The sequence below is a fragment of the Amblyraja radiata genome, chromosome 23 (genome assembly GCF_010909765.2).
Source record: "Amblyraja radiata isolate CabotCenter1 chromosome 23, sAmbRad1.1.pri, whole genome shotgun sequence".
In the NCBI taxonomy this organism is placed as follows: domain Eukaryota; kingdom Metazoa; phylum Chordata; class Chondrichthyes; order Rajiformes; family Rajidae; genus Amblyraja; species Amblyraja radiata.
Genome location: NC_045978.1, coordinates 39,730,642 through 39,758,198, shown reverse-complemented (window position 1 = coordinate 39,758,198; position 27,557 = coordinate 39,730,642). Strand labels below are relative to the sequence as shown.

Genomic DNA, 27,557 nt, shown 5'->3' with positions numbered 1-27,557 from the left:
CAAACTTGCATTGTTTTACCTGGAATGTTGGAAGCTGAAGAGTGATCGGATAGATGTATATAAAATCCATGCAAGATGCAGAGATAGGGCAGATAGTTAAAGTCATGTAACCAATCAACTAATACGTGAGGGGAAAGTGTAGCACCCAGAGAGAAGCTATGGAAGCATTCGTAGAGGCAATAGGTGGAGGCCTCATTAGGCCTGACTTTAGGTGAACTGGGGATGGGGACTCGACATTGTGCCTTCCCCCACAGTGGTAACCATTGTGGGGGGATGATTTTTTTTGTGTGTAAGTAAATATGTTAGTCTGTGTCCAAGATGGCTGTCGGAAGGGAGAGTGTACGCTGGCGCGGTTTGGCTGCCGCTGCTCTCTCTTCACATTGTGTTTTTGATTTTTTGTCTTTGGGTCGAATTCTGTTTTTAATTTGTGTATTGGTGATGTCTTTATTATTTATTTTATTCCGATTATATGTTTTATTATTCTTGTTAATCTCTGTAAGGTGTCCTTGAGACTTTTGAAAGGCGCCCACAAATCAAATGTATTATTATTATTATTATGGAATCATGGGAAGAACACAGTAATGGTCTTGCACAGCCCTTAAAGTCAGATGTAATCAAGTCTCCAGAGCTATGAGGCAGTGGTGTCAACCACTTGGAAGAAGAATCTTTTTGATGAAGACGACCTGGAATCGAAAACCTAAGGCCCAGATGTTCCAAATTTTGAGATTCTGGAGTTAAAGAGGGAGGCGGTGAGAACATGCATCACGATTAATCTCTACACCATGGGCTAGAAAGGAGTAAAGATATCAGAAGATCATCATTGTTCTAAAACACAATATTTGTGAGTAACATACAGACCTTTTTAACTCCCAAGATATCCTCTATTAGTGTAGCTGTTTGCAAAAAGGTCTTCTTGTTTGTCATGAGTGTGAAGAGGAACAGTACAAAGTCATTCCTTTCTGAGAGGCGCTTCGTTACTCCATCAGTCTAAAAATAAGAGAACGCTGCATCATCTGCCTTGCAAGGATTTATTTAAAAATTGGCATGTGGGAAGAGAGAGGAAGTAGGGATGACCCTTCAAAAAGGTTACCATAGGCTTGATGACCCCAAAGGCATGCTGGAGCTTCCAGTTGTTAGCCATTTAACTTCCCTTTGCATTCCCAAACCAATCTCGCTGTCGTTGGCCTCCTCCATTGCCAGAGTGACAACACACTCAACTGGGGGAACAGCACCTCATTTTGTACTTGGGCAACTTACAACCCAACAGTATGAATTTCAAATTCTCTAATTTCAAGTAATGTCCCCTCTAACCTCCCCCTGTCCCTTCCCTGAACCCTCCCCAACCCAACCATGCACACATATTTATCTCACCATCCTAGTCACCCCATTCCTTTCCTTTGTCACTCATCTCCCATCACTGAGGCCCAGATTTCCATTTTATGCCCCTTCTTTCCCCCTCCCTGTTCCCTTCCAGCCATATCCCCTCTCTGACTTTACATTGCACTCCTTCTCTTCCTTCCTTATCTGGCACCCTTTTGTCTCGTTTTCAGCTCTAGCCTTTATCACTTTCTCCACCCATTTTCCAATTATCTCCCTCACCTGCATTTACCAATCACTTGCCAGGCTTTGCCCCCAAACCAGCTCTTTTCCAGTTTGCTTTTTCCACTCCATTAATCTAAAGGATCCCAACTTGAAGCATCATCTGTTCAACCCTTCCACAGATGCTGCAGGACCCAAGGAGTTTCTCCATTACATTTTTGCTCAATTTTGTGTACCTTACATCTTATCAACTTCAGTTTGGGACCTCAAATTACTTGAAGTGTGGAAATTTACTGAGTATGACCACAAAAGACACAACAAATCTTACTTACGCAGATACAAGTGTTGTATAATATACTTAGGCAATCCTTTATCAAGTCTTCACTCACTGCAACATAAACAAAGCAAAACAACATGTAAGATTTGGCAAAGCTTCTTTTAACTTTAACATTTCACCATTTCTAAAAGCTTCCTTAACATGACAGTAAAAACAAGTGATCCAGGTAGACAGGATCTGCAAAGTACAATTGAGCAATCTCCTTTCAATTTCAGTCCTATTGACATTAATGCAAATATTCCACCAGATTCTTTTGAAAATCTTCTATAAAAATCTAGGGCCAGTTAGAGATTTATGCACCTGAATCCAGAGATATTCCAGTTCATTTACTCTTTTTGGTTGTGAACACTACATTCGACTCCATTTGCTGCATTTCTGCCACTCACTTAATCTGCTTATGGTATTTTGTTGATACATATTTGTAAATCCAGGCCAAAATAGAGCTAAATAGAGCCAAAATAAAGCAGAGGATTCATGCACTCACAAGGCCTTTTGGTCAATTCTGTATAAGAAGCCCCAGGCTGCTAGCTGGTGCCGGGAAGTCTAGGTCCCAGATCAGAACCTCAGATAGGGGAAGTCTAGGTATTTTTGTAATTGTATGTATGAGAATCTTGCAGAGGACCTCCAAAGTATTGTAAATGCATAAGTTTGATTGGATTTCTGCAAAGGGATTGTAAATAATGTTGCAAGACAGTTACCCTGCTGTTTGTTGATTGGCCAAAGTGTTAAGCCCTAGCAGAATTGTTTTCTGTTCCAGGGTAAATGTTGCATTATTCAGTTAACCAGACTTCCTTCCAGAAGCTTCTGTAAGAAACATTGTTTAAGACTCTGTAATTGGATTGGGAAACTGTCAATAATGTATTGATGTAATTGGATGAATCCAATGTTTGATTGGATTATAAGGGGACCACCCCTATGTAGTTCGGCCCCTCAAAGTTCGTGGACCTGTAAAAGGTAGCCCCATTTTGGATCGGTGTCGATCATCTGGAAGGGCGTTTGGGACCGCAAGACCTTTTGGGTAGTGTCTGCTTGTACGAGTCTGAATGGCTTGGCCAAGCAGTGACAAGGATCGAACCAGTGGAGGTTTAGGTATCGTATAGGGGAATTTGCTGCTCATTCTAAAAATAAAGATTAGTTGGTCCAGTGCTTGATTCAGTGTTTTCTACTGAACTAGACAAGGGGGGGGGGGGGGGGGGGAGGGGGGTAAGCTTTAGGAGCATATTTACATATTCCTCTACATACCTTTGAGTGTTTACCCAATTCTATCAATTAAGATACCCCCCTTTACCCTTCCCCAGTCTCACCTATTGCCCAAAGTTCAATCCATTTGCTAGTTACAGCCAATTGTATGCACTCAATTTTGCCGAACGATAGCCAGAATGACCCACAAGCTCACTTACATCGATCATCATGTTTCAAGAACTTTATTTTCCAAAATCAGATTCAATTCAAATTTTGATGCCCCTGCTATATCTTCCCTTTATTTACATTTTCAGATCTACATTGTTGCCGAAAGGATAAATGAGCAATATGCCCTAGTGTTGCTGATGTGCAGAGCGAGAATGCTCGCAAATTTGTGTTGCTTTTCCTGTCCCCAAGGCAGCATTTCACTGCATATTGGCAAAGAAAGGGCATAAAATGCCAGCCTTGCCAGCAAACTCCATAATCTCACATATCTATAAAATTAAACATTCAGCAATGCATTATTGGTGGATGATGCTGTGATTAAGCCAGAGGTTAAAATTTATTTAGCGTGAATGTTTAATAACACAGTACTTACTTTTCTGCTTCTTTTTCTGTGGTGCAAGTGTTGGGCGCATGAGGATTTCAACTAAAAGCTGTAAAAGAAAGTAGCATGGAACATTATTGAAACAATGGCTCCAAGAGCTACCACAAACAGAGAATAAAAATATCTTCTGTTTATTAATAACAGCTCTCCATGGGCTAAAGACATAAATTGGACCTGAAGGGTTATAAACGATTAAAGGGCATCAACGTGATATGTTATCTGTCTCCACTGATAAGTATTTCCTGTCGAGCGGTAGCAGTTTAGAGACGCAGCATGGAAATATGCTCTTCAGCCCACCAAATCCATACCAACCATTCAATTTTCATCCTGCACTCAAACAATTTTTCATCCCGCACTCAAATTCACTTGGACCAATTTCCATCCTGTCACGGTGGTACAGTGGTAGAGTTGCTGCCTTACAGCGAATGCAGCGCCGGAGACCCGGTTTCGATCCCGATTACGGGTGTTGTCTGTACGGAGTTTGTAAGTTCTCCCCGTGACATGCTTTGGTTTTTTTCCGAGATCTTCTGTTTCCAAAGACGTACAGGTTTGTAGGTTAATTGGCTTGGTAAATGTAAAAATTGTCCCTAGTGGGTTTAGGATGGTGTTAATGTGCGTGGATCGCTGGTCGGCGTAGAACCGGTGGGCCGAAGGGCCCGTTTCCGTGCTGTATCTCTAAACTAAACTCAAATTCAAATTCACTTGGACCATCTCCGATACCACCCTCCCCTTTCGTGATCTCACCGTCTCCATCACAAGAGATAGACTATCGACTGATGTCGATTATAGACCTACTGACTCCCGCAGCTATCTAGACTACACTTCCCATCCTGCCTCCCCCCAGTTGCAACAGGGCAGAGTCCCCCTAGTCCTCACCTTTCACCCTCTCAGCCGTCACATACAGCACGTAACCCTCCGTAATTTTAATCGCCTCCAACAGGATCTACACACTAGCCACATCTTCCCATTTCCATCCCTTTCCACAGAGACTGTTCCCTCCGCAACTCCCTAGTTAACTCGTCCCTTCCCATCAAACCACCCCTCCCCAGGCAGCTTCCCCTCCGACGGCAAGAGATGCAACACCTACACACCTCTCAACTCTGTCCAGGCAGGTGAGGCAGAGGTTCACTTGCACCTCCAACCTCATCTACCATGTCTGCTGCTCCAGGTATGGAGTCTTAAATAACGGCAAGAAACAGGGCAGACTCTGTGATCCTTTTGCTGAACATCTTCGCTCTGTCAGCCTCTGCCTACTTGACCAAAAAAAAATTAACTCCCCATTCCCATACTGACCTTCCTCCTACATGGTCAGTGAGGCCAAATGTAAATTGGAGGAATAGCATCTCATATTTCACTTGGGCATCTTACTACCCAACATTATGAATTTTGATTTCTCTAACTTCACGTAATGCTTGCATCCCCTCTCTCTCCGTCCCTCCCCCACCCTAGTCGTCGTACTAGTTTTACTGTCGTCCTGTTGAGTTCCTGTTGGTATACTCATTATCGCCCAAGGTAGACACACAATACTGGAGTAACTCAGCGGGACAGGCAGCATGTCTGGATAGAAGAAATGAGTGACATTTCAGGCCAAGACCATTCTTCAGACTTCACCCATTCCCTCTATCCAGAGATGTTGTCTGTTCCACTGAGTTAGTCCAGCATTTTGTGTCTATGTATCTGCAGTTCCTTCCTACTACTCATTATCACCTATCGCACAGCCAACAATAGCTTATTGTGTGCCTCACACATCCTTGATATCGTTGCTTTTTGCATATCTTCCATTCATTTCCCTGAGGTACTGTCTATATCTCTCGCTCCCCTTTCCCCCAACACTCAGTCTGAAGAAGGGTCTCAACCCGAAACATCATCTATTACTTTTCTCCAGAGATGCTGCCAGACCCGCTGACTTACTCCAACCTTTTGTGTCTGTCTTTGGTTTAAACCAGCATCTGCAGTTCCTCCCTACACAACTAACCATCAACCACCTCAGCAGTTCAGGCAGCACCTGTGTAAAGAAAAACATTACATTTCAGATTAAAGGCCCTCCATCAGAACTGATGAGGTGCAATAGTATTTTTTGGCATTTTTTGTTTTTATTTCAGATTTCCAGAATCTGCAGTCCTTTTGATTTTTGTTCAGTTACTACAGCAATCAGTTGCAGTGTCTCTGAAGTTCAGAGATGAAAGAAGCTAGAATTCCCACCGGGAAAGGAGAGGATTCATGAAACGATCTTCACCGACAGGACAGCGGTGGAGAGAGTCAACAGTTTCAAGTTCCTGAGCCCACAGATCTCTGAAGATATGTCCTGGGCCCAGCACATTGATACAATCTAAGAAAGCTCACCAATGCCTCTACTTCCTCAGATGATTAAGGAGATTCAGCATGTTGCAAAAAACTCCTACATGTATACAGTAGAGAGAATGCTACACAGCCCGATTTGGCTTCTCGAAAACCCAAGAACGAAGGATGCCACAGAAAATAGTGGACATTTCCCGTCCATTACAGGTATTGACCCCCTCACTGTCAAAGGGATCTGCAGGAAATGCTGCCTCGGAAAGTCAGTCAATATCAAAGATTCACACCACCATGGCCAGGTTCTCATCTCACTGCTACCATCAGAAAACAAAAAGCTTTTCAATGTACCTCGGTAAACGTGACAATAAACTAAATTGAGAAAGGTGGTGCAGGAGCCCGAGAACCGTGACCTCCAGGTTCAAGAACAACTTTCTATAACTAACATCCTAATCTGAGAGGCGGATTTTTCAACAACAGGAGCAGAGAGAATATGGAGCAAGCTGGCACAGGAAGTTGTAGAGGCCTGTACAATTACAATGTTTGGAAAATCAGTTGGCCAGATTCAGGGATCGAAGACATAGAAAATAGGTGCAGGAGTAGGCCATTAGGCCCTTCGAGCAAGCACCGCCATTCAATATGATTATGGCTGATCATCCAAAATCAGTACCCCGGATAGGAGGGTTTAAGAGGGATGTGGACCAAATGAAGCTCAGAAAAACAACTTGGTCAGCATGGAACAAGTTGAGCCAAAGAGGCTATTTCTGTGTTATGTGACTCTGTTATTCTACATATTGGATGTTATAGCTTCAATCAATATTTCATGTTACAAAACCATTACCCAGCAGTAATTTAATACCAGGTTCCCAGACTTTCCAACTGCTCCAACAGAATATGGCAGGAAAATCATTTGGTGTTCTCAATCTTCACAAATGAAGCTGTGTTGACTGCAAAGATGCAAAATAGCAGCTTACATTCACTATTACAAGACAGCTACCTTGTGCAAAAACAAACCCAAAGAAAGACTTAACAAAATGAAACATCATTTCATGTGTATAAAATCATGAGGAATAGATTGGGCAGATGCACAAAGTCTCTTGCTCAGAGAAGATAAATCGAGGACCAGAGGACATAGGTTTAAGGTGAAGGGAAAATATTTAATAGTAATCTGATTGATAACTTTTTCACACAAAGGGTGGTGGGTGTATGGAACAAGCTGCCAGAGGAGGTAGTTGAGACAGGGACTATCTCAACATTTAAGAAACAGTTAGACGGGTACATGGATAGGACAGGTTTGGAGGGATATGGACCAAAAGTGGATAAACCTCACGTGGATAAATGAGAAGCTATTCACTTTGGTGGCAAGAACAAGGCAGATTATTATCTGAATGATGGGTACGAAAGAACTGCAGATGCTGTTTTAAATTGAAGGTAGACACAAAATGCTGGAGTAACTCAGCGGGACAAGCAGCATCTCTGGAGAGAAAGAATGGGTAACGTTTCAGGTCGAGACTCTTCTTCAGACTGATCTGAATGGTGTCAGATTAGGAAAAGGGGAGATGCAACGAGACCTGGGTATCCTTGCACATAGTCACTGAAAGCAAGCATGCAGGTACAACAGGCAGCGAAGAAAGAAAATGGCATCTTGGCCTTCATAGTGAGAGGATTTGAGTATAGGAGCAAAGAGTACTGCAGTTGTACAGGGCCCTGGCGAGATCACACCTGGAGTATTGTGTGCAGTTTTGGTCTCCTAATTTGAGGAAGGACTTTCTTGCCATTGAGGGAGTGCAACGGAGGTTCACCAGGTTAATTCCCGGGATGAACGAGAGAAGGCAGGCATGGGTTATTGATTGGGGACGATCAGTCATGATCACAATGAATGGCGGTGCTGGCTCAAAGGGCCGAATGGCCTCCTCCTGCACCTGTTTTCTATGTTTCTATGCCAGGACTGACATATGATGAAAGAATGCATCGACTGGGCTTATAATCACTGGAATTCAGAAGGATGAGAAGGGATCTTATAGAAACATAAAACTATTAAGGGATTGGACAGGCTAGATGCAGGAAAAATGTTCCCCTTGTTGGGGGATTCCAGAATCAGGGGTCACAGTTTAAGAATAAGGGGTAGGCCATTTCGGACTGAGATGAGGAAAAACGTTTCACCCAGAGAGTTGTGAATCTGTGGAAATCTCTGCCACAGAAGGCAGTTGAGACCGATTTACTGGATGTTTCCAAGAGAGAATTAGATTTAGTTCTTACGGCTAACGGAATCAAGGGATATGGGGAGAAAGTGGGAACAGGGTACTGATTTTGGATGATCAGCCATGATCATATTATAACCATATAACAATTACAGCACGGAAACAGGCCATCTCGACCCTTCTAGTCCGTGCCGAACACGTATTCTCCCCTAGTCCCATATACCTGCGCTCAGACCATAACCCTCCATTCCTTTCCCGTCCATATAACTATCCAATTTATTTTTAAATGATAAAAACGAACCTGCCTCCACCACCTTCACTAGAAGCTCATTCCACACAGCCACCTCTCTCTGAGTAAAGAAGTACCCCCTCATGTTACCCCTAAACTTCTGTCCCTTAATTCTCAAGTCATGTCCCCTTGTTTGAATCTTCCCTACTCTCAGTGGGAAAAGCTTATCCACGTCAACTCTGTCTATCCCTCTCATCATTTTAAAGACCTCTATCAAGTCCCCCCTTAACCTTCTGCGCTCCAAAGAATAAAGCCCTAACTTGTTCAACCTTTCTCTGTAACTTAGTTGCTGAAACCCAGGCAACATTCTAGTAAAGATATTGAATGGCAGTGCTAACTCGAAGGGCCGAATGGCCTACTCCTGCACCTATTTTCTATGTTTCTGCACACAGGCAGGTGGGACGAGTGTAGCTGGAATATGTTGGCCGGTGTGTGCAAGTCAATCAATCAATCAATCAACCTTTATTGTCATCTTGCAAAGCAACAATTGTACAGTGCAAAATGAGAAGACGTTTCACAGGGAATACCGGAGCATCCCACATAAAACTTAAAACATTTCACACATAATAACAGTAAAAACAATCCAGTCCCTGATGAAACAGTATAAATAATTAAAAGCAGGTAAAACAGCAACATTAAAATACAGTAAAAAGTCATTAAAATGTGCAGGGCAGCTGTTTGAGTGGCCAGTACCAGAATTATTAAATTGTCAGTGCAAACCAACAGAATCAGGTGGAGTGACTGTTTAGTAGCCTCACAGCCTGTGGCAGGAAGCTGTTTAGCAGTCTGGTAGTCCGGGCTTTGATGCTACGGTATCTCTTGCCTGATGGCAGGAGATCCAGGTGTGTGTGGAGGGGGTGCAGTTTGTCCTTAGCTATTCTCAGAGCTTTTTTCAGACAATGGCTCTGGAACAGATCTTGTACCGAGGGTAAGGAGACGCCAATGATCCTTTCTGCTCCCCTCACTACCCACTGCAGAGCCTTCCTGTCTGAGCAGTTACAGTTGGAGTACCACGTGTTCATGCAGTACGTGAGTACGGACTCCACCGTGCCCCTGCAAAAAGTCCTGAGGATGTTGGTAGGGAGTGAGGCCTGTTTGAGTTTCCTCAGGTAGTGCAATCGTTTGACAATCCCAGTGTTGTTCCTGGACCAGGTGAGACGGTCTGAAATTTGTCTGTAAGTAGGGCCAAAGGGCCTGTTTCCACTGTATCACTATGACTATCAGTGATTGTACTCTGTCCTACAGGCAATGAAAAGCTGAGCAAGCCAATAACTAGTGTTTACAATGCTAATTATGCTTCTAAACTCAATATACAATACAATTTACAATGTATACAGTACAAACACACATTACCTGGATACTGGTCAGTATTCAACAGGCAAAGACCCTAATGGGACTAATCTACAGGCCCCCAAACAGTAGCCTGGACATAGGGCGCAAGTTGAATCAGGAGTTAAAATTGGCATGTAGTAAAAGTAATTCTGTGGTTGTTATGGGAGATTTCAACATGCAGGTAGACTATGAGAATCCGGTTGGTACTGGACCCCAAGAAAGGGACTTTGTGAAGTGCCTTTGTGATGGATTCTTTGAACAGCTTGTATTGGAGCCTACCAGGGAGAAGGCAATTCTGGATTTAGTGTTATGTAATGAACCGGATTTGATAAAGGATTCGAGGTTAACGAGCCATTAGGAGGCAGTGACCATAACATGGTACGGTTTAATCTACAACTGGAGAGGGAGAAGAGTAGATCGGATGTGTCAGTGTTACAGTTGAATAAAGGGGACTATGGGGTCATGAGGGAGGAGCTGGCCAAAGTTGACTGGAAAGATACACTAGTAGGGATGACAGTTGAACAAAAATGGCATGTGTTTCTAGGAATAATACAGAAGGTGCAGGATCAGTTCATTCCTAGGAGGAAGAAAGATTCCAAGGGGAGAAAGGGACGCCCATGGATGACAAGGGACGTCAGGGACAGTATAAAAATTAAAGCGAAGAAGTACAACATAGCAAAGATGAGCGGGAAGCAAGAGGATTAGGTAATGTTTAAAGAACAGAAGATAACCAAAAAGACAATACGGGGAGAAAAGATGAGGTGCGAAGGTAAGCTAGCTAATAATATAAAGCAGGATAGTAAAAGCTTCTTTAGGTATGCGAAGAGGAAAAAATTAGTTAAGACCAAAGTTGGACCCTTGAAGACTGAAAAAGGTGAATTTATTATGGAGAACAAGGAAATGGCAGATAAATTGAACAGGTACTTTGGTTCTGTCTTCACTAAGGAGGGCACAAACAATCTTCCCGATATAGTAGTGGCCAGAGATCTGGGGTGACAGAGGAACTGAAGGAAATCCACATTAGGCAGGAAATGGTGTTGGATAGACTGCTGGGACTGAAGGCTGATAAATTCCCAGGGCCTGATGGTCTGCACCCCAGGGTACTTAAGGAAGTGGCTCTAGAAATCGTGGATGCATTGGTGATAATTTTCCAATGTTCTATAGACCCAGCATCAGTTCCTGTGGATTGGAGGGTAGCTAATGTTATCCCACTTTTTAAGAAAGGCGGGAGAGAGAAAACGGGGAATTATAGACCAGTTAGCCCGACATCGGTGGTGGTGAAGATGCTGGAGTCAATTATAAAAGATGAGATAGCCGTACATTTGGATAGCAGTAACAGGATCGGTCCGAGTCAGCATGGTTTTACGAAGGGGAAATCATGCTCGACTAATCTTCTGAAATTTGTTGAAGATGTAACTAAGAAAATGGACAAGAGAGAGCCAGTGGATGTAGTGTACCTGGACTTTCAGAAAGCATTTGATAAGGTCCCACATAGGAGATTAGTGGGCAAAATTAGGGCACATGGAATTGGGGGTAGAGTACTGACATGGATAGAGAAGTGGTTGGCAGACAGGAAACAAAGAGTAGGGATTAATGGGTCCCTTTCAGAATGGCAGGCAGCGACTAGTGGGGTACCGCAAGGCTCGGTGCTGGGACCGCAGCTATTTACAATATACATCAATGATTTGGATGAAGGGATTCGAAGTAACATTAGCAAATTTGCAGATGACACAGCTGGGTGGCAGTGTGAACTGTGAAGAGGATGCTATGAGAATGCAGGGTGACTTGGACAGGTTGGGGGAGTGGGCAGATGCATGGCAGATGAAGTTTAATGCGGATAAATGTGAGGTTATCCACTTTGGTAGCAAAAACAGGAAGGCAGATTACTAACTAAATGGCGTCAAATTGGGAAAAGGGGATGTACAACGGGATCTGGGGGGTCCTTGTACATCAGCATGCAGGTAAAGCAGGCAGTGAAGAAAGCGAATGGCATGTTGGCCTTTATAACACCACGAATCGAATATAGGAGCAAAGAGGTCCTTCTGCAGTTGTACAGAGCCCTAGTGAGACTACACCTGGAGTATTGTGTGCAGTTTTAGTCCCCTAATTTGAGGAAGGGCATTCTTGCTATTGAGGGAGTGCAGCGTAGATTTACGTTTAATTCCCGGGATGGCGGGACTGTCATATGCTGAGGGAATGGAGTAGCTGGGCTTGTACACTCTGGAGTTTAGAAGGATGAGAGGGTATCTCATTGAGACATATAAGATTGTTAAGGGCTTGGACACACTAGAGGCAAGAAACATGTTCCCGATGTTGGGGGAGTCCAGAACCAGGGGCCACAGTTTAAGAATAAGGAGTAAGCCATTTAGAACAGAGACGAGGATACACTTTTTCTTACAGAGATTGGCGAGTCTGTGGAATTCTTTGCCTCAGAGGGCGGTGGAGGCAGGTTTTCTGGATGCTTTCAAGAGAGAGCTAGATAGGGCTCTTAAAAATAGTGGAGTCAGGGGATATGGGGAGAAGGCAGGAACGGGGTACTGATTGGGGATGATCAGCCATGATCACATTGAATGGCAGTGCTGGCTCGAAGGGCCAAATGGCCTACTCCTGCACCTATTGGCTATTGTAAATGAAAGGAATATCTGGAGGAAAAAAAACAAATGATAAAAGTTATCCCTCTGTTCTCACTATTCAAGATTTTAAACTTTCAGCAAGATAATTTATTTTGCTTGTCGAATGGCACTTCATAGCAGCTCATTGTACCAAAGTGTTTGATAAAATATGTTATTCATATTCTAAAATACCCTCAGTGTATTACCCACAAGCTATGTATATTACTTGTTGCAATACTTACATCTACTCCACCAAAAATATCGAAAATGTGCGTGTTGGGGAATTTGGATTCTTGGGCACCTTTCCCATCCTCCGTCACAAATGCCATTGCTTCCATCGAGAGGAGTGGAGCAATCTCCTACACACACACACACACACACACACGGGCAAAGAATGAAACATTAAACCCCAGCCAACCAAACCTAAGCAGCCAAAATGTGTTTTCCTTTCAGAACTTAACTTACTTATATTATCCATCATCTTCAATTTGTTCCAAGAGTTTCACTCATTATTTTCTGTATTCCTAATATTCCAATATTATAAAATTGCCAAACAACAGTACTCAGGCATGAGACAGGAAAAAAATGAAAAAAGAGGAATAGGGAAGGGCGTCCAGAATTTATTTGATAATCGTACCTTGAAATGACAGTTTTCTTGCCTGTTTACTCTTAATTTATACTGTAATTTATTTTATTGTACCTTAAAATAACACATTTTACTTGCTTGTTACTTCTTAATTTACACAGAAAATTTGTGGTAATCATTCCTTAAAATGACACCAACTCCTTGCTTGTTTACATTTAAATCATATCGGAAATATTTTATATTACACCTACACCTACTTGTAACATGATACCCGTTCCTTGCTTGTTTATTTTAATTAGAGAGAAGTATCCTTTACCAATGTATTTAAACGCTAAACGAATTTCAAATCCAATTCCTAACATTTAGGATGAAAATTATGATCCAACTACTTCAAAGATGATCATACTGTGCTACATAGCTACTCGGTCAAATTAAGTACAGTGGACAAAATAATAACTCAACCTGGAATTTAAGACAATATTTGAAAGTGTTCTCAAAATTTGAAATTAAAGATGCCATTTTTAAAAATCAATTGTCAAATTATTTTTTAAAAAAAAGAAAAAGGGAATAATGTTTTATCTTCTTTTGATTGCTGGACATTTTATGATTGCCAGAATTTGTAAAGTCAGTGACTATTAAGGAATACTATTTGCAAACTCATTGCCGAGTCCAAGTTGGAAATGCAACAATACATTGTATTGCACGGCCAGAAGGTATCCCAACTATGGACTGAGAACGCGGCCAGAGGCCTTCATCGAGGCGCCGTGGTCTCGATGCCTCCCGGATCGCCGCGTAGAACCCCGATCGGGGCCTTGTGGGTAGAAGCCCGGGTCGGACGAAGCGACCGATGGCGTCCGCGGCTGGGGCCCAGGTCGGCTCTACGGAAGTGTGAAGTGGGGGCGTCGACAGCGGTGAGGCCTCGGCAATGGTGAAACCTCGTGGCAATGGGGCCATGGCGGCAGTGAAGCCTTGCGGCGGCGGCGGCACCTTACCGAACTTAGAAATCTCATGCCTAAGTACTGAGGTTAGCCAGAAGTCTACAACCCAAATGCTCACCCTCAAAGTGACACACAATGCAAAGTGAGCCAAAACAAAGTTAAAAGTGATTTGATCCCTAATAATAGGAACATGACAACGTTTTTGGCAGGAGGATCGAGAAATCATGTTCTGATGAAAATTCAGACTCGAAATGTTAATCGTTTCTCTCTTTCTCCACAGACCCTGTCTGACCTGAGTACTTCAACCATATTCTGTATTTCTAAAGCTCTGCTGTAGCTCCCTTTAAGCATACACAAAGTGTGTTGCATCATAACTCACCTTTAAGATTCCTTGGCACAGCAAGAGATCATCATTGTTGGGTTGGCTGTTTTCATATAATTTCTGCACCAGATGAGGGATGCCATTCCATTTTGCAATCTTATCCCTCTCTCGGAGCAAGGAATCTGGAATCTGCAAACAGAAACAGAAGAAATCAACTGTATATTGGATGAGCTCCTTATAGCCTATAAAGTGCTCCAACCAAAGGCTGTGATGCGGAAATTCAGACTTGGAAAATGGATATTGTTGGGAGTCCTACAGCGCAGAAATAGGTTCTTTAGTTCACATTTACTTAAACCATCAACTAATTCCATTTACCTGCAAGTTATGTTGCCTAATAGGCATTGATTAATCAATGTTGAGAGAGAAACTGCTTCCACCACCTTCTCAGGCAGTGTCACATCACTAACCATGTCACATACATTCACATCCAACTCATTAATACAAATAGCAAAGGGTGGACCCAGCACAGGTCCGTGAGAACCACTTGTTACACGCTCCAGTCTGATCAGGCCCCAGGAATTTACCTACCTTAATGTGCTTGAAGGCCTCCAGCACCTCCTTTTCTGCAAATGAGGATTCTGTAAGCATTATTATCCAGCATCTCCCACTCTGACAATCACTCCATACTAGGTTATGTTTTTTTTTGGTAAAAAGCACAGGCACAAAGCAGATACATTTATAGTGCACTGAGAAAAAGTGGAGAAAGATCATCAATGTGTCTTTTGGGTCTGGGGACAAATTCAGGGGACATGGATAGTTACTGATAATGAGCTGACTCAACTTTAATCTTCCACCACATCAATTCTGACTGAACATTGGTGAAGCACAGTAGTTTAAAAAAATAATAAATCCTGGTCATCATTACCGACTAGTCGACATTTTGAATTTCCAGCTTGTATTGCCATGGATTGTTACTCCAAACAGTGCACTGCCACTAACGTAATGCAGTTTAAAGAAGGGTTCCAATCATATACGTCACCTATTCTTTTTCTCCAGAGATGCTGCCCAACCCGTGAGTTACTCCAGCATTTTGTGTCTATCTCCACTGCCTCCAAATCCTGATAAATATTTCAGCATTAAATTTTAGTTAAGACTAGACCAAGTGCGGAGCCGATGGGCCCGTTCCCTCAACGCAACATTCCACCACTCACCCATAGCCCCCAATTGCGCAGGTGCGGCTGACGGGTTCCCGTTGTGACACCAGAGATTCCCGTTGTGACGCGAGTCACGGACGACAAGTGGGAGCGCCCACCCTCCACCAACCCTCCTCTGCTTCCTTCGCTCCCCTCCTCTCTCTTCCCCCTCCCCTCCTTCATTACCTCGCGTACTCCCTCTCCACCCTCATTCTTCTTTCCCCCACTCCCTCCTTCACTACTCCCTCCCTCTCCTTTCCCCTACCCTCAGTCACTCCCTCCCTAACCTCTCCTCTGCCCCATCCCCCTCCTCCCCACTCCTCACCTCCTCCTATCCCACCCTCCACTCTCCCTCCTTACCTTCCCCATTACCCTCCATCCTACCTCCTCTCCCTCTACCCCCCTTCTCCCCTACTCTCCCTCCTCACCTCCCCCACTTTCCCTTCCCTCTCTCCCTACCTCCTCCTCTCCCTCAATCCCCCACTCTCTCTCCTCACCTCCCCAGGATCACGATGTAAACCACCTCCAGCCCTGTTTTCTCCACGCCGTCGGCAATGAAGTTGTACTTGAGGCAGCGGCTGTCGGGGGGGGGGGGGGACGTGCCGAGCGGCCTGGAGCCGGGGAGGGAGAGGCAAAGGCTGCGGCCTAGTCCTTGCCCCGGGTCCCACTCCTCTCCCTCCCCGCGAGCCTGGAGCAGCAGAGCCACCGCCCCCAGACCTCACCCCAGCCTCAGCGTCATGGACATTTCAAATCCCGCATGCCGGGCCCACTGCGCACGTGCAGGGGGGACTTTGTTATTTTCAAATCCGCACGCGCGGATACCCTCAGTCACTCCCTCCATAACCCTGCTACCCTCCCGGCCCCCCTCCTCTCCCTCTATCCGCATGCTCCCACACTCCTCACCTCCCCCTATCCCATCCCCCCACAATTCTTTATTTCCAACAGAATAAAAGAATAAAAAGCTAGTGTGAAATAGCATACAAAAAACAAAACAAGAATATTTATAAAGTGTCATAAACAATATCTATAAATAAATGAAATTGTATGTGTCCGAAAAGGAGCAGGAAGAAGCCAAAGCTCATTAATTCCCACCCCTTATTCAACTACTTATAATAATCTTATACAAATTTAGCAGCTATATGTACACCATATGTACACCAGCAGCTACATTTACACCAACTTATTTACATTTATACACTAATCAAATATTTACAGCCATAAAAAAAGAAAAAAAGAAAAAAGAAAAGAAAAAACCCTCATATATTATACAGTATCTCTTAGTCATAGATACAACCCATCACCCTATAATCACCCTTCCCAATACAATCAGTATAACAAATATCCCACTCACAATCACCTATCCTCATCCCAATATCCTTTAAAAAAAAGTGTTTTTGTACATCTTTTTAAACTGAATTATGTTTGTGCTAAGTTTTATCTCCTGTTCCGGACCATTCCACAAATTCACCCCACAGATTGCTATGCACACACTTTTAAGAGTTGTTCTGACATTGAGTTTTTTTTAAATTATGTTCCCCTCTCAAGTTATACCCACCCTGTCTTTCCATAAACAGTTTTTGTATATTTCCTGGAAGTAAATTATTTCTTGCTTTGTACATGATTTGTGCAGTCTTAAATTTAACTAGATCGGTGAACTTCAGTGTATGTGATTTTAAGAATAATAAATTGGTATGTTCAAGGTATCCAACGTTATTGATAATTCTTATTGCTCTTTTTTGTAATGTGCATAATGGTTGTAGGTTGGTTTTGTAGGTGTTACCCCATATCTCCACACAGTAACACAGATATGGCAATATGAGTATATTATACAGAGTATGTAATGATGTGTAGTCCAGAATGTGTCTTGATTTCCCCAATATTGCTATAGACTTTGCCAGTTTTGCTTTGACATGGTTTATATGTGGTTTCCAGCAGATTTTGTCTAAGATCACACCAAGAAATGTATTTTCATATACTCTTTCTCTATATTGTTATCTATTTTCAATTGTACTTGAGGGTTTGTTTTATGTTTTCCAAATAGCATAATCTTTGTTTTGCTTAAATTTAGAGACAATTTGTTGACATCAAACCACTGTTTAACGGGGGTTCCCCTCCTCCACCATAGATGAGGCTCGCACCAGGGTCTCTTCCATAGCCCGCAACACTGCTCTCTCTCCCTATCCCCGCACTCGCAACAAGGGCAGAGTCCCCCTAGTCCTCACCTTTCACCCCACCAGCCATAACATACAACAAGTAATCCTCCGTCAGTTTCGCCACCTCCAACGTAACCCTACCACTCGCCACATCTTCCCATCTCCCCCCATGTCTGCCTTCCGCAAAGACCGCTCCCTCCGCAACTCCCTTGTCAATTCTTCCCTTCCCTCCCGCACCACCCCCTCCCCGGGCACTTTCCGTTGCAACCGCAGGAAATGCACCACCTGTCCCTTTACCTCCCCCCTCGACCATTCAAGGACCCAAGCAGGTTCACCTGTATCTCCTCCAACCTCATCTACTGCATCCGCTGCTCTAGATGTCAGCTGATCTACATCGGTGAGACTAAGCGGAGGTTGGGCGATCGTTTCGCCGAACACCTCCACTCGGTCCGCAAGAACCTGCCTGACCTCCTGGTGGCTCAGCACTTCAAATCCCCCTCCCATTCCCTGTCCGACCTCTCTGTCCTGGATCTCCTCCATGGCCAGAGTGAGCAACACCGGAAATTGGAGGAACAGCATCTCATATTCCGCTTGGGGCGTCTGCATCCTGCGGGCATGAACATTGAATTCTCTCAATTTTGTTAGCCCTTGCTGTCTCCTCCCCTTCCTCGGCCCTCGGGCTCCTCCTCCTCCTTTTTCCTTCCTTCTCCCCGCCACCCCCCATCAGTCTGAAGAAGTGTTTCGGCCTGAAACGTTGCCTATTTCCTTCGCTCCATAGATGCTGCTGCACCCGCTGAGTTTCTCCAGCATTTTTGTGTACCTTCGATTTTCCAGCATCTGCAGTTCCTTCTTGAACACTGTTTTAATTTATTCATTTCTGATGTGATGACCTCCAAAAGCTGCTTCAAATTGTCACCAGAACAAAAAATATTCGTATCATCGGCAATTTCAGTATATTTGATACTCTGCATATGTCGTTAATGTATAATATGAAAAGCTTTGGACCTAACACAGACCCTTAAGGTAGGTACTCTACAAGTTATGTTCATGTAAGTTGATTTATGTTCACCTATTTCTACAAATTGTTGCCTGTTTCTTAAATAGCTCTCATCCAATCCAATCCAAACCCCTCTGATGCCATACCTATCCAGTTTCATGAGTAAAATGTCGTGATTTACGGCATCAAATGCTTTTTTAAAGTCTATGAATATTCCCACTGCAAGTTTTTTATTATCTATGCAATTTGTGATTTCCTCAATTAGTTCCATTAGTGCCAAAGATGTTGATCTGTCTGTCCGGAATTCATATTGACTGTTGACCAAAAGCTTATGTTTTTCAATGAAATTGTCAAGTCTTTCTGTAAAAAGTTTTTCAAGGATCTTGGATAATTGGGAGAGTAAACAAACAGGCCTGTAATTTGTGAAATGGTGTCTATTCCCAGTTTCATATAATGGTATTACTTTTGCTATTTTCATTTTGTTCGGAAATTTACCGGATTGAAAAGACAAGTTACAGATACGAGTTAATGGTTCTGCAATTTCTTCAATAACGTTTTTTATTATAATCATATCAATATCATTCCAATCAGTAGAGGATTTGCTTTTACATTTTCTTACAGTGTCTATGATTTCTTTTCCTTTGACTGCTCTAAGGAAGATAGAGCTAGTATTTCTATCCCAAAGATCAGCATCCACCCCTTCTTTTGTTTCTGGGTCATTAATTTTTTCTGCCAAATCTGGTTCCACATTTACAAAGAATTTGTTAAAACCATTAACCGCATTAATCACGTTTTTTCTTTAAAAAACCTAAACACAATGTTAGCTGCTAATGAAAATGGAAGAATTTGATTAAAACAGAGGTTTTTTTTTTAAGAAGCGTTATTTTTTAGTTTTTTTTAATGTAAATGAGATTCGGGATACCATTGAACGCGGCTGACGGGCAGGGCAAGTGGAAAATTGTTTTTGTAAAATGGTTTTTGTAAAGTAAAACATGTCAATAACTTGCAAAATATACCATCAATCTGAACAAAACTTGGCTAATGTACATCCCAGGACAATGGTGAGTAAAGTGGGGCAAACATTATAGCGCTATCCTGTACCGTTTTGGCGGAGTTTCCAGGACTCACTCATATGCAAACAAACAAATAAACAAACAAGATAAGAGTTTTAGTAATATAATAATGTAGAATATAATACTACTGGGTACGAGGCTAATAAGATATGTGCAGACTGCTGCCCAACCCACTGAGCATTTTGTGTCTATCTGTACTGCCTCCAAATCCTGGTAAATGTTTCAGCATTAGTTTTTAGTTAAGATAATATTACTAGGTACGAGGCTAATATATGTGCAGACTGTAAATTCAGCAAATTTTACATTCTTGGTCACACAAATAGAGATGGGAATCTATTGTATGTCTCAATCACAAAGATCCAAGATACCACTAGGAGGCACCGACGATGGCAGGCTCGTCAACAGTCTGTCTTTTCTTTTTTTGTGTGTTATTTTTAGTGTGTTTTAAAAGTATATGTTAATGTTCTGTGGTTTGTTTTATGTGAGGGTGGGGGGTGGGGGAGGAGGACAGGGGAAACGTTTTTTTCAATCTCTTATCTTGCCGGAGATGCAATTGTTTTCCGGATCGTATCTCCGGTCGCTCTGCGGGCTAACATCATGGAGCTGGCGCCTTGCTCAGGAATGACTGACCGCCACCGCGGGGACGTGGACTTACCATCGGAGCCGATCCTTTGCCTGGGATCAACACTCCAACCGCGACCTGCAGATTTCACCATCGAGGAGCTCACAGTCAGATCGCCCGGCGCGGGGAGCTGACAATCCTCCCGCCCACCCCCGGATGCAGAAGCTTGATCGCCCCGATGCGGAGAGCTCAACCGCCGGCCACGGGAGCCAAGATCGCCCCATCAACAGAAGGATCGAGGCCCCTGACCGCACAGGAGAACAAAGAAGGGAAGAGATTTAACTTTTTTTCACTTTCCATCACAGTGAGGAATGTGAAGGAGTACTGTGATGGATGTTTATGTTAAAATGTATTTTGTTTGTTCTGTTCCTTTTTATTGGTAAGACTGTATGGCAAATGAAATTCCTCGTATGTTGCAAAACATACTTGGCTAATAAAGTATGATTATGATTAATATGAAATGTTCTGCTAATTGGGAGGTGGCAGAAATAGGGTACACAGAAAGATAATCACAACCGTGTTGAATGGAGCAGGCCTAGTTTTAAACTGCTTTTACCCAATTCATTTTCTGTGCTTCTATCACCAAGGCAGGGTATCTATTTCCCAAAGTTCTTGGGTTTGCATAATTCTATAGGACCTACTTGGCAAAGCAAAACCTCATGCTTTACCTATTATGAGACAAATAAGATGGGTCGATTGTCAGAAAAGAGAAAAAAAATCAACAAAATTAGTAATAGTGCAGTCAAAATGTAGAAACATGGAACTGCAAATGCTGTTTGGACAGTAATAATGACAGCAAGTAGACAGCTTATTGTTCCAGTAGAGATCAAAGTCCCCATTTTTACGCTTAAATTTGCTCCTGGTGATATGCATCTAACCTGAATTTACTTTGTAAATACAATCGATTAAAATTTTATTTTACGCCAAACACCTCCGGCTATAATTCAAAATTAACTTTCCGTTATCCAAGTTTTATTTTCACGAATGATCCGCCCACGAATGAAGCTAATACTATTAGTCATTCGCCTCAAAACATCCATCCCCTCCCGCCGCCGTAACACTTGGTGCCAAGTTGTTACCCTGCACCCCGTAAGGCGGACAATGACCCCCCGAAATAATGCGCAGCCAACACTTGCCTTCCACCGAAACCTGACCAACAGCGGAACACCCATGCCCTCCCGCAGCCAAATCACAATCATCGCTTTGGCCGCTGCAAAATCGAGTCCCCGGCTTTACAGGGCCCTTCCGATAAGTTCAGTTATCTCATCCCCTGGCCTACCTGCGAGACTCTGGTGGGCCCATGCCCCGTGTAGCGACCCTGTTGAAGGCGAGGGACGATATTGTGGGGGCGAACACAACGAGATACGGCGCTAGAGAGCTCCGGAGGCCCAGCCGCCGCCGCCATTTCCCTCACGACAGATAACTGCGGCCTCAGCCCATCCGCTCTCTCCATTGGCCGCTGGCGGCGCCGCCCTGGCTCCATCCGTCATCCCCATTGGTGGAGCCTCCGCGGCCAGGGGTCAAGGGGCATGTGGGTGCTCCCGCCATCTGTCGCGCCTTGCGCGGTCTGTGGTCGCCGCGGCATCGTCGCTGCTGCCGCACGGTGAAGCAATACAGCACCCGGTGAAGCAATACAACAACAACAGCAGCAACAACAACAACAGCAGCAGCAGCAACAACAACTGGAGATGCAAGGGGCGGGTGGTCGCCGCGGCATCGCTGCACAGTGGACCGTATCAACCACAGACGCTATAAGCCTTATAATAAGGGGCAGGTGGATGAGCATCTGATGGGAGAAGGAATCTGGCGCTAGGGGAAGGAAGGAAGGGTGATGTCTGCAGACCTCCTCAGCCGCTCCCACGCAACCGAGGGACTGTCTGTTCTGCTGCTGATTCATGGACCCATCGGTCGTCTACAAACACAAGTGGGAACCACAGATCCTGCCACTCGTGGGGCAGGTCGCAGTTGCATGAGCGGACAGTACGGTGGGTCGTTTTGGAAACGGCGTTGACCTACAACCGTTTAAGCTAAATAAGTCAAAGTGAGTCACTTTAGTTTATTTTGACCTGTACCGTGGTATAGAAACAAAGAGACATAGAAAATAGGTGCAGGAGGAGGCCATTCGGCCCTTCGGCCATTCATTGTGATCATGGCTGATCGTCCCCTATCAATAACCCGTGCCTGCCTTCTCCCCATATCCCTTGACTCCACTAGCCCCTAGAGCTCTATCTAACTCTCTCTTAAATCCATCCAGTGACTTGACCTCCACTGCCCTCTGTGGCAGGGAATTCCATAAATTCACAACTCTCTGGGTGAAAAAGTTTTTTCTCATCTCAGTCTTAAATGACCTCCCCTTTACCCCTGGTTCTGGACTCACCCAACATTGGGAACATTTTTCCTGCATCCAGCTGGTTCAATCCTTTTATAATTTTGTGTGTTTCTATAAGATATCCCCTCATCCTTCTAAACTCTTTCCTCATATGACAGTCCCGCCATCCCAGGGATCAATCTCGTGAACCTACGCTGCACTGCCTCAATCACAAGGATGTCCTTCCTCAAATTAGGAGACCAAAACTGTACACAATACTCCAGATGTGGTCTCACCAGAGCCCTATACAACTGTAGAACAACCTCTTTACTCCTATAGGGGGGTTGCACTTAAGGTCACTGGGTCATAGGGCTTGACGCACGGAGCCGCCCAATCCATTTGGAGGACATCCGTAACTTCCGGTATATGTTATTAATGCAAGAAACGTGTACTTTCCTACCTGTTAAAAACCGCCAAAATGTGGAATTTTTGCGCTGAAAAAAATTGTGGAAGTTGGGGTAAGTGTGAGAGACATGTACCCAACCATTCAATATGATCATGGCTGATCATCCAACTCAGTATCCTGTACCTGCCTTCTCTCCACACCCCCTGATCCCTTTAGCCACAAGGGCCACATCTAACTCCCTCTTAAATATAGCCAATGAACTGGCCTTAACTACCTTCTGTGGCAGAGAATTCCAGAGATTCTGTGTGAAAAATATTTTTCTCATCTCGGTCCTTTCCAATTTCCAATATTTCCAATTTCATATCGGAATTGGAAATATTTGGAATTATCGCGTTTGCTCACTGCATTGCATCAACAGTAAGGTATTATTTGTGGTTTTTCTTGATTCCTTTGGTATCTTAAAAAGTCTCAGGAGTGATAAATCTGGCTGTAAATTTTGCTTCAGAGGCGTTTTCTTTTTGTATATAAAAACCCACTTGAGAACCATGGGCGATTTTAAAATTTTACAGCCAGATTGATCACTTCTGAAACTTTTTAGATGCCAAAGGAATCAAGAAAAAACACAAATAATGCCTTAGTTGAAGAAATGCAGTGAGCAAACGGCCAATGTTCGCCAAGCACTTTGGCTGTTGTTGTCCCTTCAGCTCTCGCTTTTATCTACCGTCATTTCTCCTCACTTTTGGAATTCTGAATAGGCTAAATGTCTCTCACGCTTATCCAGATTTCCATAATTATTTACAGTACAAAAATTGACAATTTTGGCGGGTTTTAACAGGCCCGCTACGCTGGAAACAATGGTAAGTGCTTACCTGCAGTTCATCGCGTGTACTCTACTTGGAGTAGCGTAGCAACAGTACGGGTCATGGGTCGTGACCCGACTGCCGTGAAACCTCCCTATACTGAAATCCTTTTGTTATGAAGGCCAACATTCCATTCGCTTTCTTCATTGCCTGCTGTACCTGTAAGCCAACTTTCAGTGACTGGTGTACAAGGACGCCCAGGTCTTGCTGCACCTCCCCCTTACCTAACCTAACCCCATTCAGATAATAATCTGCCCCCTTGTTTTTGCCGCCAAAGTGCATAACCTCACATTTATCTATATTATACTGCATCTGCCATGCATCTGCCCACTCACTCAACCTGTCCAGGTCACCCTGCAACCTCCTAACATCCTCTTCACAGTTCACACTGCCACCCAGCTTTGTGTCATCCGCAAACTTGCTAGTGTTGCTCCGAATTCCCACTTCCAAATCATTAATATATATGGTAAACAGTTGCAGCCCCAACACCGAGCCTCGCGGCACTCCACTTGCCACTACCTGCCTTTCTGAAAATGACCCGTTCACTCTTACTCTTTGCTTCCGGTCTGCCAACCAATTTTCTATCCATGTCAACACCCTACCCCCATGTGCTTAATTTTAGTCACCAGTCTCCCATCCTTATCAAAGGCTTTCTGAAAGTCTAGATACACTACATCCACTGGCTCCCCTTCATCCATTTTACTTGTCAAATCCTCAAAATATTCCAGAAGATTAGTCAAGCATGATTTCCCCTTCATAAATCCATGTTGACGTGGACTAATCCTTTTACTGCTATCCAAATGCCCCATTATTGCCTCTTTAATAATTTTGACATCCCGCCACCGATGTCAGGCTAACTGGTCTGTAATTCCCCGTTTTCTCCCTCGCTCCTTAGCTATCCTCCAGTCCAAATGATTTATCATCCTTCAGTCCCATTAGCCTACCCAATACTATTTCTCGCCTAATGAAAATTTCTTTCAGTTCCTCTACCCCCTTAGATCCTCTGTCCTCCAGTACATCTGTGAGATTGTTTGTGTCTTCCTTAGTGAAAAGCTTTTGTAGCGTGCTAACCAACCTGGAGTGACGAGAGAGAAGAAGGGTCTGGACCTAAAACATCACCCATTCCTTCTTTCCAGAGATGCTGCCTATACCCGCTGAGTTACTCCATCTTTTTGTGTCTATCTTTGCTGGAGTAACTCAGCATCTCTGGAGAATATAGATAGGTGACATTTCTGGTCATGAATCTTCTGACTGGGTCAGGGTTTCCCCATGAATAACCAAACTCCTTATTTCTGTATTCAGTGTCCCCTACGGATTGAGCCTTCCATATCCACGTCCAAGTGATTCACCTTTCTTACAAACCGATTGTACAGGGAGCATTCTTCTTCTTGCATATGGCATGCACAGCCTAAAGTTGTAGGAAGACTTGTTCTATTTGATCTTATTTGATTGTGCACACCAGGTTGATTGCATGCGTCGAAACAGGGCGGACCACGTGAAGGTTGAAATCTTCGCCCCCAGGGAGCATTGCGCAATGGGAAAGAGTTAATTAACAATTAATTAAGAGTCTTAGGGAAGAGTGATCATAATGAGACAACATTTATATTAGGACCGAAACTGATTTAGTTCAATCTGAAACCAGTGTCATGAATCTAAGCACAACAAATTATGAAGGTATGTGACATTTGTTGACCATGTCATCTCTGAAAAGTATGTTAAAAATAAATGATCAATATTTAAGAGGCATTTAGATAGAACAGGCAGGGAATAGAGAGATGCAGACCATGTTTAAGTAGATGTCATTAGACTTAATTGGCATTATGGTTTGCACAGGGCTCTCACTTAACTTTTTTTTCCCTGTTGCCAGGTGGGCAACCTAGGCAGTTTTTTAGGTTGCCAAATGACAGTTTAGGTGGTCATTTAAGACGGCTTGCATGACGCGTGCGATAATGTGCTCGGACGAAGTGCGTAGTTACCAGTCGGAATTATGCTCAATGAAGCATTCACATATTATTTCTGCTTCAAATAAAGTCACAAACTAAACATATTCACCAATCAAGACATGATATTTACCACAATGACATGCAGCAAAATTATAATACAGTATCTCAACTCTTTTTACACGTTGCAATTAATGCAATTTTTATTATTTCTTTCCACTTCCAAACAAAAATGTGGTTGGATTATTCAGCGTTTGATCAACCTGTGTCAATAAATCTTGGACCATGGAAGAGAGCATAGGACAGTCCTGCCATCCCGGGAATTAACCTTGTAAACCTATGCTGCACTCCCTCAATAGCAAGAATGTCTTTCCTCAAATTAAGGGACCCAAACTGCACACAATAATCCAGGTGTGGTCTCTCTAGGGCTCTGTACAACTGCAGAGGGACCTCTTTGCTCCTATATTCGACCACTTGTTATAAAGGCCAACATGCCATTCGCTTTCTTCACTGCCTGCTGTACCTGCATGCTTACTTTCATAGACTGATGAACAAGGACGTCCAGATCCCGTTGTATTTCCTCTTTTCCCAACTTGACGCCATTTAGATAGTAATCTGCCTTCCTGTTTTTGATACCAAAGTGGATAACCTCACATTTATCCACATTAAACTTCATCCAAATCATTGATGTATATTGTGAATAGCTGCAATAAAATTTTAACTGAAATATCTCCTGACCGAATTTGTAATGTATATGACCGACTGTAAAAGTAAAATCTGGATAAATCCAACGTATTGCTGTGAATGTTGTCATTAAATAACTACTGTACTGATACTCCATATTAAGAGCATTGATTTGCCGTTTAAATGAATTCTGTAATAACGTATCAACGGTAGCAGTGACAATCGAACACTACGGTTTTAATGTTTCACGTGTTCACAATTTTATTAATCCATCTTTATGGATTAAAAAAAAAAAACATTGGGAATTAAAAACACATTTGGGGGGGTGGGTTGAGAAGGCAATCGGTGCGGAATGGATGGATTGAGGCTGGGGAATTAGTGCGTGTTGGTTGGAGTAGGTAAAATTGTGAGGGGAGAGCGCGGGGGATGTCTGGGGTTGAATGGGGGGATCAGTACCGAGATAGAGCAGGGCTCGAAATTAACGGTTGCCCGGGTGCCAATGGCGACCTAAAGTCCCGCCGGAAACCTAAAAGCCGTGCCATTTTGCCGGCTTGGCAAGCACCTATCGTTCAATTCTGAGCGGGCCCCCCTCTCTATTTCTCTCTCTGTTACTCTCCGTCTCCGCCCGCCATCCGTGTCTGGGCCGCCGGTTCTTCACATTCCGCCCGCTCCTCATCCGCTGGCACGGCCGGCTGCCTTGCACATGTGCACTGCCACGGCCTGCACATGCGCACAACCACGGCCAGCGCATCATCGGCCGTGGGTGTGCGCATGTGCCGCCCTGCGCTGAAAACCAACACAGAATCACTCCCTGGAGCTGGATTCTTGCTTCTTGGTTTCTTGGTCAACCAAAAATATTCCAAATGGAATTTAAACTGGACTCACGTCGCTAATGTGTGGGATAGAACTCACGTTTTTTCTCTCACGTCCCAGTTTGAACAATGAAATCCTTACTTGCAGCAGCACAACAAAATATGTAAACATAGTACTCTGTAAACAATGTTATAAATGAGAAAACAAAACCATGTATAGTTACCTCTACTAGGATATATATATATATATATATAGGTAATATGTATATATG

At 43.6% G+C, this 27,557-nt stretch overlaps 2 protein-coding genes across 5 annotated transcripts in view; one reads left to right on the top strand and one right to left on the bottom strand.

Annotated features, from left to right (window-relative positions):
• The window catches only part of LOC116986495 (transient receptor potential cation channel subfamily C member 4 associated protein), a 50,851-nt gene extending 29,078 nt beyond the window's left edge, over positions 1 to 21,773 (bottom strand). Inside the window, exons 1-6 of the mRNA XM_033042077.1 lie at positions 21,555 to 21,773; positions 14,295 to 14,426; positions 12,634 to 12,750; positions 3,657 to 3,714; positions 1,872 to 1,927; positions 859 to 987 (exon numbers count right to left, since the gene is read on the bottom strand). Coding sequence (XP_032897968.1) covers positions 859 to 987; positions 1,872 to 1,927; positions 3,657 to 3,714; positions 12,634 to 12,750; positions 14,295 to 14,426; positions 21,555 to 21,758 — 696 coding nt within the window. The 5' untranslated portion in view covers positions 21,759 to 21,773. The remainder of the gene's footprint in view (positions 1 to 858; positions 988 to 1,871; positions 1,928 to 3,656; positions 3,715 to 12,633; positions 12,751 to 14,294; positions 14,427 to 21,554) is intronic.
• Positions 21,774 to 21,794: 21 nt separating this feature from the next.
• The window catches only part of tubd1 (tubulin delta 1), a 29,567-nt gene continuing 23,804 nt past the window's right edge, over positions 21,795 to 27,557 (top strand). Inside the window, exon 1 of one of the 4 annotated variants that reach the window (XM_033042080.1) lies at positions 21,795 to 22,260. In XM_033042080.1, coding sequence (XP_032897971.1) covers positions 22,107 to 22,260 — 154 coding nt within the window. In that variant the 5' untranslated portion in view covers positions 21,795 to 22,106. Of the gene's footprint in view, positions 22,317 to 27,557 lie in introns of all 4 variants that reach the window. The other 3 variants (XM_033042078.1, XM_033042082.1, XM_033042081.1) reach the window with 3 other exon arrangements.